Source organism: Porites lutea, chromosome 2, assembly GCF_958299795.1.
Source record: "Porites lutea chromosome 2, jaPorLute2.1, whole genome shotgun sequence".
Taxonomy (NCBI): domain Eukaryota; kingdom Metazoa; phylum Cnidaria; class Anthozoa; order Scleractinia; family Poritidae; genus Porites; species Porites lutea.
In genome coordinates, this window is record NC_133202.1 from 6822068 (window position 1) to 6836606 (window position 14539).

Consider the following 14539-nt stretch of genomic DNA (forward strand, 5'->3'; position numbering starts at 1 on the left):
TTGACTATGTTTCCATCAGCCACTTAAAATAGTTACTATCCCGAACTGCATTCGTCTTTCGTTCTTTTTACCCAGTGCAACGTAATAATTAAAGTAGTCAGATTCAAGGATATTTGCATCCAAGACTATACGATATATGTCAGCATTAAATGTCTGTTTTGTTTTACTTAAGCAAATGTAAACATTCCGAAGAAATTACACCTTTGAATGTGCCGATGTTTTTCAAAAGAAATACCAGTTGCAAATAATCTCGCATGAAATCGAATTTGAATGTTTTACAATCATTTATTTAAAATTTTACGATGTAATTTTTGTTTAATTCATAGTAAGAACTTTGATACTTAAACGTCCCAAATCCGTCTTTGTCTCCATAGACCACACGTATTTCAGTTATTCAAGGGCACTTAAATAAGAGTAATCAATTATTCTCCAAGTCTAAACTAATACAGAAAAATCATGAATATTCAAAATAGTCGAATGGCGGTTTCACAGACCTACTCAGAGTTAATTTGGATCGATAATTTTGTGCTTCTAAATTTTATCGGCCGTAATAACACTGCAGTGGGAAGATAAAAGGAAATACCAATAAATGAAGATAATTGATAAAAACTGTTCAGTAGCAATCCAATTAGCCTGCGTAGCAAGCGTTACTGTGCGGTTTAGCAGAAAAGAAAGAGGAACGAGAGTCAAAGACCGCAAGAAAAGTGGCCCTCTTTCACTTTTTGGCTCTCGTTTCATTTCTCGCGCGGTCAAAACCGAAAGTCCCCTTCGGTATTTCTTTGCTCGGAAACCAAACGGAAACGCTTGCTACGCAGGCTACAATCCAGTGAGGGACGGCTTGTTCAAAGTTCCAAATAACGGCCTCCCAGGAAGGTGGTTGGACAAACCAGGATATACCAGACTGGGTTAATGAGATGTAGAACATGTTCACACATGGAAGGGAGAAGAGGATATACAGTCGTGTTAGTCTTTTATCGAGAAGAGGAGTGAACATAAATGTGTGTGGTATAGTGTCATTACGTTTCCATCCAAACTAAACGAGGTCTATGTTTAAATTGCAAAGCAAATTGAATTTGCTGTGGTGTATTCGACTAAATCAAGTTTGTTAATATGAAAAAATTTTTGCCTCTGACTACTTTCTTTGAACTCTTCAAGGACGCCGCCATTTTGAATAATTTTGCCTAAGTATTCTGGATAGACTACATCTGTAAATTGTGATCAGTACTGTTTGTAAATACAACACAATGCAACTTATAAGGCTTAGAAAGTAGATGTATTTTCTTCATTTCATTTATAGAAAATTTGAAAACAGTGTCGTCTCCGACAAATGTTTATTCAGACGTTTCAATTGCGGGAAGCAAGGGCTGCCGTTTCAGACCCGGTTTACACGGGTCCGGCCAGATTATTAAACAGACAAGTTCTTTACTTCATGTGCAACGCGTTTACACGAAACCGTGCAAATTCTGTTACAGATTGCAGCACTGTTTACACGAGTCCACACAAGTTTGCCGGCCGCTTAAAAACTTGCACGGCGGTTCTATGAGTCCAATGTGAACGAAAGACGGATCCGTGCAAGTTTTTGTCAGTTCTTGTAAACGGGATCTCAGTCTCATTATTTTTACTTTCTCCGTCAGTTCTTAGTCTGAACCATTGCCTAAACCTCAAAAATTTGCGTGATCTCTTAACAATTCAGTTCTACTATTAACCGTACGTGATCCACCTGCGGTCTTTGCTTCGACTTGCTTGTGATTTGTCACAAGAGTCAGTTGCACGGCTTAGTTTTATCGCAGCTCCTGTCTTGCGCTTGTCTCCTTAATATTTTAAACTGCAATAGAATCTCTCAAAAACTCGGTTTTTTCGAACCTCCCAACAATTCAAGCAAAGCTAAATATCCCTTCCCCAGTTAAACGCTGTTAATATATCCCCGAGTTTTTGAAGCGCGTCTTAGGGTTTGAAAAAATGGACCGTAGTGGAGAAAAACGTGTTAAAAAGGAACGGGTACAAGGCAACTGCTATCCTGTATCTCGTATAAGTACAATTATTATATTTTTGTTACAGTCTCACAAAAAATTTCACAATGTTATTCCGCGCACTCTTTATAGGAATCGTTTACGCAGACACGTCTTGCTGAAGCCACAAGATTTATTCGGCTTGTTTCCAAACAGTTAGGATATTTACATGTCGTCATCATCCAAACGGTACTGGAAGGCAATTAAAGAAACATTTTTCGTTAGATGTGATTTATATGCAAGGCCACGACCAAGGTGTGTGCGAGTCATGGTTCAGCTCTCTAATAATAGATTGCCCACAAGCTATTTTAACTTTAGTTATATCTTAATGTAAAATAAGGAACCTGAAAGCTCCTTATCTTACATTAAGATAAAATTCTTCCAATCATTTGCTCGATCCTCGGTAGTTGTACGACAACCTTCGATTGGCACTGTCCTGTACCGATTTTTTTTTTCAATCAGTGAAGTGTGTGCCCAGACTTCAGGGTCGGGCAGGGGGTGGAGGGTAGAGGAATACCAAAATACCCGAAATAAACCTTCCAATATATCAAAAATTATACTAAGACTCGGGTAAATTACCAAAATTAAGAAAACCACGGTATACCTTATGCCCAAAATTAGTTGTGAGTGAATACTTTATACCTAATTTTAAGCATAAAAAATAGTGTTACCTGAAATTAAATGCCCCAATATACAGTATACCTAAAAACCCTGGCCGACCCAAAGACTTGGCCCAGTTAATTGTTGGAAGGCCTATTGGGGTTAACCCCGGGTTAAATTTTACCCGGAATCCTCCCTCTTTTGCTGCTCTTTTTAGAGAATCCAAACGTCAAATTTTAGATGACAAAAAGGATTAAACTAACTTTTCTTTTCAAGCTTCCATATCTGAATTCAAATTTGGCACTTACCCTGGGTATCAATAACCCTGCTTTGAACCGCGACCTCGCCTTTCCTGTGGAGATCATGGTATTCTCGTAATCACGATCATTTACATGTGAAAAAAGGGGGGTTTCAGTCTACCAGACGTACATGCAATAGGTGGGAGCCTCTCTATCCAGTGGTGTCTGTATCGGGATACCGATAATTTCGAAGAAATTAAAGGGCGGGGGTCGGGACGATCAACACTGATCAAACGACGGTATTAGAGATCAAAGCGACGATCGTACTGCTATTCGGCTTAAGTGAGTGACAAAACGCGTGCTACACGTTCAGAGTTTTTGATGCAAAAACGCGGAACGAAAGCGACCTAGAGAGTCTCATCAGTCATCCTGCTGTCTCTGAGAATGCGTTTACAATGCGTGTACCTTAGTGCCAACCGTTTTTCGATGGCATAAACAAATGGAATTCAAATTTCATTTTTATTTTTCGTATTTCTTCGGCCTTGTAAAATGGAATTCTATTTCCATTTCTATTTTTCGTTTTTCGTCGACTTGTGACATTGAAAAACGGATTTGAATTTTGTTTTTCGTTTTCGCCGCACTTTGAAAAGGGGATTTGAATTTCGGTTTTTGTTTTTCGTTTTCTCATCACTTTGAAAAACGGATTTGAATTTCGTTTTTCGTGTTTCGTTTTCGCATCACTTTGAAAAACGGATTTCAATTTCGTTTTTCGTATTTGCACTGCTTGTTATCATCCACTCACTCTCACTGAAAAACAGATTGGAGTTTTTTGCATGAATTTGAAAAGTGGATTAATACACCAGTCATTTGAAACTCCACCCCCCCTCCCCCCCTAAGGGGATGACCGGGGTAATCATAGTCACTCAATCACCCCATTTTTATTCCCCGGTAGGTGGGGGATACGCTAGAAATCCCGGTCTTTGTCTCCCTGACCGGGGAATAAGCAGGGCAGTCACTCTGTGGTAAGCGTTTCCATTTTCGCAACGCGTAGTAATTTTGCATACGTTTTTGTCGCTTCTCGCAGCTGAAGAAATACATGTATGCTTTGTAAAGTGTCTTTTGACGCTGCTTACATAAGACAAGTCTTAAATAAGACACAAACTGTACCATTTATACGAGCATATAAGGAGTGTCTTAGCTGAGTCCCGTTTTATTCAAGTCTTGAACACAATTTTTGTGCCACTTATAGGAGAAGTTAACTAGACGCGTCTTATTTTTCCCCGTTCAAGTGGCCCAATTGTTTAATACCTTATGATGTTGTAATTTGTTATATCCTGGAAATGACGACAAGAAAGACACTGCAATGATTGAGTCATTCTACAAAAACTCCAGAAGACTGTGAAACTTGATTTGTAATTTTTTGTTATCTCGCATTTTGTGACTTCAAGTTGTAAAGTGTTCAAACGTTCGTCATTTTCCTTCTCCTTCGAGGATATGTAAGTGTTGCCGCTGCGTGTTTTTTCGCGGCTATCATCATAGCGGAGCTCTGGCGCGCGAAGCGCGCCTGCGGAGCACCATGGGTAAGTAAATCTACCCATCCCAGAAAATTTGGTAATCACGTGACCGTACACCGCCCGCCCGCCCGTCCGTCCGCACCACAGGGTAACCAGTGTTTAATCCTCACACTTTCTTGCTAGTTTGGCAGTACAGGAAGACTGATATTGAACCCATATATTGCAGATCAATGTTGTGATCAATTGACAGGTGTCAAAACAGGGTATCCGCTGACCAGTATCACCTGACCGTATCGCGGGCTCAGGTGTCGACTCATCGAGGTCGAACATCTTTTTGAAGTTATCCGCTGACAAGTTACTAGTTTTCAAATGATCGCAGGCTCAAGTTTATTTTTTTTAATTCATATGAAATAGGTTGTGTTTTGTATGTGCCGCACAATTAAAATGTTGATTTCAAACTGACCTCGGAAGCTAAAATTCAGCCAGTTTTTATAGGCAGGGAAGACATGCCAGTTGCTTTTGACTCTTCTCACCAAAGTCACGCGTTGGTCACGCTCTACGTCCAATTTTTATGCTCTGATTGGTCAAAATTTGACAGGTGAGTTCATGCGGAAAATTTTTGCAGCATCTTGAAACTTGTTTACTTTGCTGAAGCTGACAGAGTTTTGTGTCAACTTGTGATGTTTTTAACTGTCGTTTTCCACTGAATGTACAAAATGAATTCAGCTGCTATCAAGAGTCTTCTGTTATTCATGGCTAGTTTGTTTACTGGGTTTTTGGTTGAGAAATACGTCGCTTGTCAAAGTCGGAAATCCGATTTCGGATTGCATCAGCCTCCTCCTCAGGCGCTTCGTTTTTCGCTTGGCAAAAGCGAGGGCGAAACGAGTGACTGGTGATGAACCGCAAGGGACCATGGGAAGGGTACAGACGGCAGGCGAAGCGCCTGCCAGATCTTGTGTCGTTTTCTTGGCAAAAAAGTCGTTTTCTTGGCAGGGCCCAATTTTTGGTCTTTTTAAGTCTTGGACGCGATCAATTTTAGTAGCATATTGTTGTGAACATTGTAAACTTTGAGTAGACAGGTGAATGGCTCAAAATTTCCAAAACCTGAGGTAGAAATAATCGACAGGCTGCAAAGGAGTCGGATTCTTACGAATCGAAGACCTCTAACAAAATATTTGATGACTTGGGGGTATCGGGTAAGTCTTATATTCTAGTGTTTAACTTGTCGTTTATTCCAGAATCCGGATTAGTAAAGTACAGCGCAGGCGACCATGTTTCTATTTTTCGCTCTTTTAGGTCAAATCCACCGAACAACGAGCAAGTAACCTTGTGAACTAAAAGAACTGCAAGGCCTAGCTAGATTGTGCAAGGTCAGGAGTTAATTATCAAGACCACATTATGTCCTTACACCAAGATTTAAATCTGCGACGTTACTAACTATGAAACCAGGGACAGATTGATATGTTTAAGTTGATGCTTTTGACAAAATAAATAAAAATGCATAACTTGTTGAAGGTTACAATTACCTGACTCTCGGTATAAGATCCTTAGATTCTCGAGAGATAAGTGAATGAACTTTATTATCGGATTAGGGAAGGGGTTGAAGAGAAGGAAGGTGCCAGCATTGATCAATCCATCATTTTGGACTATCTCTGTCAATCTTGATGAGGGAGACGAAAATCTCCAGTTATAAAGGCAGTCTTTTCTAGCTTATTTTTTTAGTATTTTGTAATATTGTACAATAATTAATGCCATAATATTTTTATCGATTTTATCTTTTGTAGGAGATTTTGTTATTGCTATCATTAGTTTTAACTTTATTTCATTTTATTTACGGGTGTACCGATTCATATTCCTTGCGATTCGATTTTGATTATTGCCTTTCGATTTCGATGATTTCGATTTGATTATGTAAATGTTTCTTAATTCTTATACATAACGCGTAATGTAAACAGCATGCAACCCTAAACCCTCAATATAAGAATAGTAACAGGGACAGGAGGAATCACAGTCGCTTGGTTCGTCGCCATGTTTCAGATCCTGACAAAGAGTGTGTCGCACACGGTTAATTGCCTTATTTGGAAATTCTCAACGGGAGGTTGAAGGACAACATTTTTACCAGGCAACACAAAATGGCGCACGAACTACTATTGTCTTTGCTCATCAATCAAAAACGCACATTAAAGAGTTCTGGATTCTTATTTTAGAATATAATAACTCACTGAGGGCACCCTGGAGAAGGTGTGCAAAAGTCGAACCAAACTCGAAACATGGAAGCAAACAATCCTGAATGGAACTGAATGGTCATAATCACAATTAATAGAGAATTTGATTAATTGTTACACTACTAATTTTATCTAGCTAGATGTCTGGCATGATGGCACCCCTATTGCAAGACTAAAAATGTTTGAATGAAGGTTGAATAAAGTATTTTGTTCAGTTAAAACACAATGATTCAATGACCACACTACTACATCTCACTCAAACTCCAGGGCCGAGTTGTTCAAAGCTGGGTTACATTAACCTAGGGTTAGTGCGAGATTTGAATTCAGATTTGAAAGGTTAAAAAGCATTTCAGTTTAAATTCTTTTTGTCTACAAGTTGACGATTGGAAGCTCTAAAAATAACAGACAAAATTATCCGAGAAAATGCTTTTGAACACAAGACAAAGAAATCCGGGTTAAATTTAACCCCGGGTTAAGAGCTAATCGGCCTTCGAACAACAGTACTGGGCCCAGGTCTATAGTCTCAATGTAACTTTATTGGGACACGCAAATGTAAAAGAAGGGGAACGGGCTTAAACCTTTTTTAACAGAAGTCAGTTCAATGACAACATGCCCATTCAATAATCTCAGTGACCCATGTGCGGGGGAAGGGGCAACTGTACACATGCTTTTGTCACAGTATTAGTTCAAAAAACACACATCAAGCCAATTTTCATTGTCCAAAACGAAGGAATTATAGCCGGAGCAAAGTATTTTATTACTTTGGGCAAGACAGCTAGATCGAGTTTAAGTTTGATTAGGGCTGCGGGTTTTCTCTTTTGCTGACCATAGTTCAATGACCTGAGCACATCTCCGTTGAATAATCTTGGCAGAAGTTCATAAAGCATACATCATTTCAATGTCCAGTGACACTAATTTAAGGAATAGGAGCAATATTTTCTATTTCTCTGGGTGAGGTGGAAGCAATGGGAAGGGGTGAGGGTTTTGCATGGCTGAGCTTCTGGTCCATACTTAAAACAGCTGGCATTTTTCACCGCTTGACACTGTTAATGGACCTGACATCAGCCTACTAAATAGTGTAGTGTAGTGTTTTTTACTGCATATTCTTCCAGTTTGTCCAGGGGCCTGTTTTTCCTGTTCTTTCCATTCAATGCTTGTATCTTGATTATAATTTTGTAGTTAAAATTTCTAGGAAGGGGGTTAGTAGTTCTGCAGAACCATCTTTTGCATTTGGCAATTCTGGGTCCATTGATAATTATTATATGATCTTGTATTCCTCTGGAACTCCAAAGCAGGTCAAAAACTACCCCTTCAGAAGACTTGTGAGGGAAAATTTATGCTACCACAGGTTTGCCAAGAAAGGAACCATGTATAAGCAATCACAGGAACAACAATGTTGAATCAGGGTAGAATGATCCCAAGAACTTCATAATACTCAGTCTTTCCTACCACCAGTTGGCATTAGGACAATGCAATCATTATTCTCTAAAATGGCATTCACAGCACCTTGTTTGCCATGAAATTTGAAATATTCAAACACAATTATTTTTTAAAAAAAGTGTCTAGGGCAACGTCTCCTGTCTGGCTAAATGGTAGTTACGATGGTATCTCATCAACCACATCACCCTCTTCCATCAGGGTAACAAAATCGTCTATCCACTTAAAATCTAAGTTACCAATAATTTAAGACACAAATGATGTGTTATAAAAGAGCATGGCAAAACTAAATTGGTCTACTGTGTAATATCACAAAAACAAATAAAAAACAATACAGACCAGGCATATAAATAAAAAGTAAGTAGGATTTATTCACACCGGGCTGTGCATTCAGTGACAAGTCTAGTACCCAGTGAGGTAATCGAACAATAAAAAAATGTAAGTAAAAAAAACCTAGAGCTAGTTTTGTGGCTGTTTTTCCTGTAAGTACATAAGCTTACATTGTCCAGCAAATGATACACAATGCGAAATCCTGAGACAAAAATTTAACAGATTTATTATCTTTTTAATAACATAACTTAGACGTCTTGAGACTAGTCAGACTGGTTTGTTGCCTTTTCAAGTACTCAAGATGCAGCGTGCAGCAAATAGTATTAAAGCTTTACATTTGGCTTCGTTTGGCTGTTGCAACAATTCTCAGCTCGCCATCATGTTTTCACTTCGACTGAAGAGATCGTTTCATCACTAGGGACCTTAACAGAAAAGATTACTAACTTACTAACTTTCCTGACCGTCTGTTACCTTGGCGTGCGGAATTTCATTAAAGGCAGTACTGTCCCGTCCGCGGCTAGTAGTTTTTCGATTTAAAGTTCGGTAGGAAACATTATGTAGTTCGGTAGTAAACATTATGATGCTTGAGTCCAATGTGTGGGGTGAAAACAGCTTCCTCTTCATACACACGACGTGGATAGGCAATGATTTGCTCAAAATTCGCAAAATGAACAGGGGTGAACTTATTTAAAAATTGCATATTCGTCCGCCATTACTCTTCCCGCCATCTTGAAAACAAGATCTGCCAGACGTCTCGCCCGTTGTCTCCTTCCCGCCTTCCTTTGCGCGCACATTTTCATCAAAAGAGAGACGTCTGGGTACGAGGCAGGGATTGCATCGTTTTCGTTTTTCACCTTGCTTGATGCGTAAGAGGGTTGAAAAGTCTGAAGCGATTCTGGCCTTACTTGATAGATTTCAGTGCTTCTCGAATGGTAAGCCTGAGTAATTATTGTACTTGACGTTTGTTTTTTATATCTAATTTAATGAAGGCGAGCATAGTTTATGCGGCTATTTAGTTTATGCACGTTTTTAATTGTAAGATTTGAGACAATGATCTCACCGGGTATCAGGTTTGATTATAAGCTTATAGAACTTTAAAAAGCCTTTAGACATTTTCTCACCGCAAATAGAAAGAAAACGTTCCAAAGAATATTTAGTTATAATTCTGGCTGTAAAAGAAAGCTTTGAGCGATTTTCTTGCCTCGAGTTTATCTTTGAAAAAGCAAACACCGGGAAGCCGGCTTACAAAATGAAAAACATAAACAAGGATTTTCAGAGACACTTTAATACTTGTCTTCGTGAATGAAAATTGTTGTCTCTGTATATGTTTAACCGAATGATTTTCCTTTTATTGATTGTTAGTAGTCTCGTTTGCAATCTTTATCGCTGTGCCGTTTGATTTCAGTCGCTCATGAACATCGCTTGCATGCAGGAGTAGTCAAAATGCCGCGCGTACCAAACGCTTTTGACGATTACACATCGTCATAAAACCATTAAATAAAAAATAAACATAATAAATTTTTTATTACGTTGAAGCGTATAACTCTATTAATCATAATTTAAACAGTCGACTTTGGCGCTTGTCAAAAGTGAGAACCGGCTAGCCGTATAGGTGATTTTGGAAATTTTTTTAACGGTTTCGCTAAAAGCCCACACGTGCTTCGATCGTCCTGAATATTGAGCGAGTTCAATTTGTATTGCAAAATTGTGAAATACTGCATTCTGTCCGAGGTCTGTATGATAAAAACAGCGCCACATGGTACTGTTTCACCTCAGATGTGATGTATAAAAAGTATAAAAGGTTGGGTTACACGTAAAAGACTTGTTGGCAATATTTTGTAAAGTAAACTTGTCGAACGCAAAAAATTCGGCCTGATTTGTTTTCCAAGAATTTGTTTTCCAGGACTAATCTACTGTGATCAAGAGCCCGCGCTCTTAAATGTGATCGAAGATGATTGCTATTTTTTGGGTAAACATATAAGGCTATCAACTCGATGTAAGATTAAGTTCACTCTTAGCTTGGACTGTTTGCAAATTACTTTTCTCTAAAATCACTTAACCTTTCCCTCAAAAGTCACATGAATGTGCTCTTAAGTTAACTAAATTGTGGAAAACAAGTTTATTGTTTGATTTAAATTATAAATTCGAGTTAATGTATAGGAGCTTCGCTTTTAGCCCTGGCTAAATCTATATATTATTATTTGTCATCCATTGTTAAAAAAAGGAGTACCGTGTGTGTGTAAGACATATCATTGGGGGGGGGGGGGGGGGAATTTACTACTCACTTTGGCCCCGGAGAGGGGAAAATTCACTTACTTTTAGTTACATAAAAAGTGAATGGCCCGGTCAACCCCGAGGGGTGGCCGGGGCTTCAAATGACTGAACTGGTGCAGTGATCCGTTTTTCAAAGTCATGCCAAAATGACAAACGAAATTCAGATCTGTTTTTCAAAGTGATGAGAAAACGAAAAATTCAAATCCGTTTTTCAAAGTAATGCGAAAACGAAAAACGAAAAACGAAATTCATATCCGTTTTTCAAACTGATGCGAAAACGAAAAACGAAAACTGATATTGAAAACGAAAAACGGAATACGAAGTTCAAAACCGTTTTTCAAAGTTAGGCGAAAACGAAAAACAAAAAGAAAAATTCAAATCTGTTTTTCAATGCCATGCGAAAACGAAAAATGGATATGGCACTTGAATTCCTTTCTCCCATGCCATCGAAGAACGGTTGGCCCTAAGGTACACGCATTCCCCCCCTGCAACACACACACACAGTAGCATAAACGAAAAAAGTAAAAAACAATTTCAAAAATGCTAAAAAAATCAAAAGTTGCCGAGAATTTTAATACTTGCCGAAAATCCCCTCAAAAGTTACCCCAAATCTCAAAGTTGCCGAAAAGTTACCGAGCATCTTGTGGCTAAGCATAAACAGGAGGGGATGAATGCCTGTCAGTATCAGTCTTCCTGTACTCCCAAACTAGCAAGAAAGTGTGAGGATTAAACACTGGTTACCCTGTGGTGCGGACGGACGGGCGGGCGGGCGGTGTACGGTCACGTGATTACCAAATTTTCTGGGATGGGTAGATTTACTTACCCATGGTGCTCCGCAGGCGCGCTTCGCGCGCCAGAGCTCCGCTATGATGATAGCCGCGAAAAAACACGCAGCGGCAACACTTACATATCCTCGAAGGAGAAGGAAAATGACGAACGTTTGAACACTTTACAACTTGAAGTCACAAAATGCGAGATAACAAAAAATTACAAATCAAGTTTCACAGTCTTCTGGAGTTTTTGTAGAATGACTCAATCATTGCAAAGTGTCTTTCTTGTCGTCATTTCCAGGATATAACAAATTACAACATCATAAGGTATTAAACAATTGGGCCACTTGAACGGGGAAAAATAAGACGCGTCTAGTTAACTTCTCCTATAAGTGGCACAAAAATTGTGTTCAAGACTTGAATAAAACGGGACTCAGCTAAGACACTCCTTATATGCTCGTATAAATGGTACAGTTTGTGTCTTATTTAAGACTTGTCTTATGTAAGCAGCGTCAAAAGACACTTTACAAAGCATACATGTATTTCTTCAGCTGCGAGAAGCGACAAAAACGTATGCAAAATTACTACGCGTTGCGAAAATGGAAACGCTTACCACAGAGTGACTGCCCTGCTTATTCCCCGGTCAGGGAGACAAAGACCGGGATTTCTAGCGTATCCCCCACCTACCGGGGAATAAAAATGGGGTGATTGAGTGACTATGATTACCCCGGTCATCCCCTTAGGGGGGGAGGGGGGGTGGAGTTTCAAATGACTGGTGTATTAATCCACTTTTCAAATTCATGCAAAAAACTCCAATCTGTTTTTCAGTGAGAGTGAGTGGATGATAACAAGCAGTGCAAATACGAAAAACGAAATTGAAATCCGTTTTTCAAAGTGATGCGAAAACGAAACACGAAAAACGAAATTCAAATCCGTTTTTCAAAGTGATGAGAAAACGAAAAACAAAAACCGAAATTCAAATCCCCTTTTCAAAGTGCGGCGAAAACGAAAAACAAAATTCAAATCCGTTTTTCAATGTCACAAGTCGACGAAAAACGAAAAATAGAAATGGAAATGGAATTCCATTTTACAAGGCCGAAGAAATACGAAAAATAAAAATGAAATTTGAATTCCATTTGTTTATGCCATCGAAAAACGGTTGGCACTAAGGTACACGCATTGGGATGCCATACGTTTTTCAAAGTGATGCGAAAACGAAAAAGGAAAGTCAATTCCGTTTTTCAAAGTGAGGCGAAAAACGAAATACGAAAACCGAAATTCAAATCTCTTTTTCAAAGTGAGGCGAAAACGAAAAACAAAATCTAAAATTCAAATCAGTTTTTCAAAGTGTGGCGAAAACATACAAAAATCCAATCCGTTTTTCAATGTCACGGGTAAATGAAAAACGAAAAATTGGCCGAAGAAAAACGAAAAATAAAAATGAAATTTGAATTCCATTTTCTCATTCTATCAAAAAACGGTTGGCACTGAGGTGCACGCATTCTCAGGCTTTGGTGCTACCAGAAACGACAGAAACACCTGAGCCACCACGCCACTGTTTTTGCCTGACGTCGGATAATATATATCTCCTTACAGACAACCGATAGTTTAGTAGTAACATTTTTTAAGTTTTCTAATGGTCTGTCCCTAAGCGAAAGTATTTATTTTAAAAAAACCTTTATTAGAACTGTCACTGAAACGCTTATAACTGTACAGTAAATTAGGTGGGAGGCGTTTGAAGGGTAACGCGCGGATAGGGCCCCACCAAATTATGAAAGCCATGAGGTAGGAAGAATTTATGTGGTTCAAGATTTTTCCACAATGCATCCGAAAGTTTTCAATGCTGAACCAGCATGAAGAGATAGTTGTTAGTTAAAATGCGTAAAAGTTCGTACCTGGTTTTTCTTAGTTTCTTGTACGACAGCTTGTTGTTTCGCTTCGACTCCCCTTTGGTAGGGAGGCTGATAATCCCGACGGAGATTGTACTGCTGTGCTGGGTACTATAATTGAAAGGGTGGTTATAACTGAGGAATTTTAAGTCCGACTACAGGATTATTTAAAGCAGGAAAGCCAAAATGAATTAAAGCGTATACAGTTGAACCTCTCTACAACAGCCATCTTAATTTGAGGTCAGAAGAAACTAGTTGGTTGGACCTTTTGTCCGTCAGGACGAAGAAAAGGGGCTGTTGCAGAGAAGTGGCGGAGGCCCGACTGTATATTTGTTAAGCCACTCAAAATACAAATTGTCACATGCTTTTAGAGAATATATCTACACACAAAAAAAGAATATGCTTTAACAGCCGAGGAACTCTTGGCGTATTGTCTCATGCACCAATTGTTTATTGTTAACGGGGACCCTGGGGCAAGAAATAGTGTAGACCGGATATTCATAGGGGAGGAACCATTACAACAGTTATGGAGGAGTGGGGAATTTTCGAGTCGTATGAGGTTTTTTTTTCTTAACAATTTTCTTAGGGCAGTCCATGAATATCTGTTTAAGGCTTGCTTGGCGTGCATGGCTTTTTCATTTAATTTTCCCTTGCACGAATATTGTACTGCGCCTCGGCCCCCATAAGTTTTCTAACGGTCCGTTCCTAAGCACAAGTATTTATTTTACAAAAACCTTCATTAGAACTTTCACTGAAACGCTTATAATTACAGTAGATTGCGTTGGAGGCGTTTGAAGGGTAACGTGGTAGCTAGGGCCCCTCCAAATGATGAAAGCCATGTGGTAGGAAGAATTCATTTGGTTTAAGAGTTTTCCACAATGCTTCGGAAAGCTTTCAATCTTTAAACTGAGTTGTCCCAGCATGAAGAGATAGTTGTTAAAATACGTAAAAGTTCGTACCTCTTCTTTCTTAGTTTCTTGTGCCACAGCTTTGGGGCTTTCCTTTTTGTAAGAGGAATACTTTGAAAAAGGGGAAATGATGTACGGTAAATTCATAACTTATTATGGCCATGATTATAACTTTCAAACGCTTGTGCTTATTAGCCACCCGAAGGGAACCGAAGGGAAAGGTACTGGTGAACCATGTTTACAGCAGTGCTGGGTGGTTATAACTGAGGAGTTTTAATTCGTGGGTACAGGATCATTTAAAAGAGGAAAGCCAAAATGAATTAAAATATAAAAGCTTATACAGT

General features: G+C 39.0%; 1 protein-coding gene across 2 annotated transcripts in view; it reads right to left on the reverse strand.

The window, feature by feature from the left end:
• Positions 1-1159: 1159 nt before the first annotated feature.
• LOC140927557 (TNF receptor-associated factor 4-like) overlaps positions 1160-14539 on the reverse strand; it is a 29333-nt gene continuing 15953 nt past the window's right edge. Inside the window, exons 8-11 of one of the 2 annotated variants that reach the window (XM_073377229.1) lie at positions 14247-14306; positions 13294-13398; positions 2918-2961; positions 1160-2201 (exon numbers count right to left, since the gene is read on the reverse strand). In XM_073377229.1, the coding sequence (XP_073233330.1) occupies positions 2926-2961; positions 13294-13398; positions 14247-14306 (201 nt within the window). In that variant the 3' untranslated portion in view covers positions 1160-2201; positions 2918-2925. The remainder of the gene's footprint in view (positions 2202-2917; positions 2962-13293; positions 13399-14246; positions 14307-14539) is intronic. The other variant, XM_073377230.1, reaches the window with a different exon arrangement.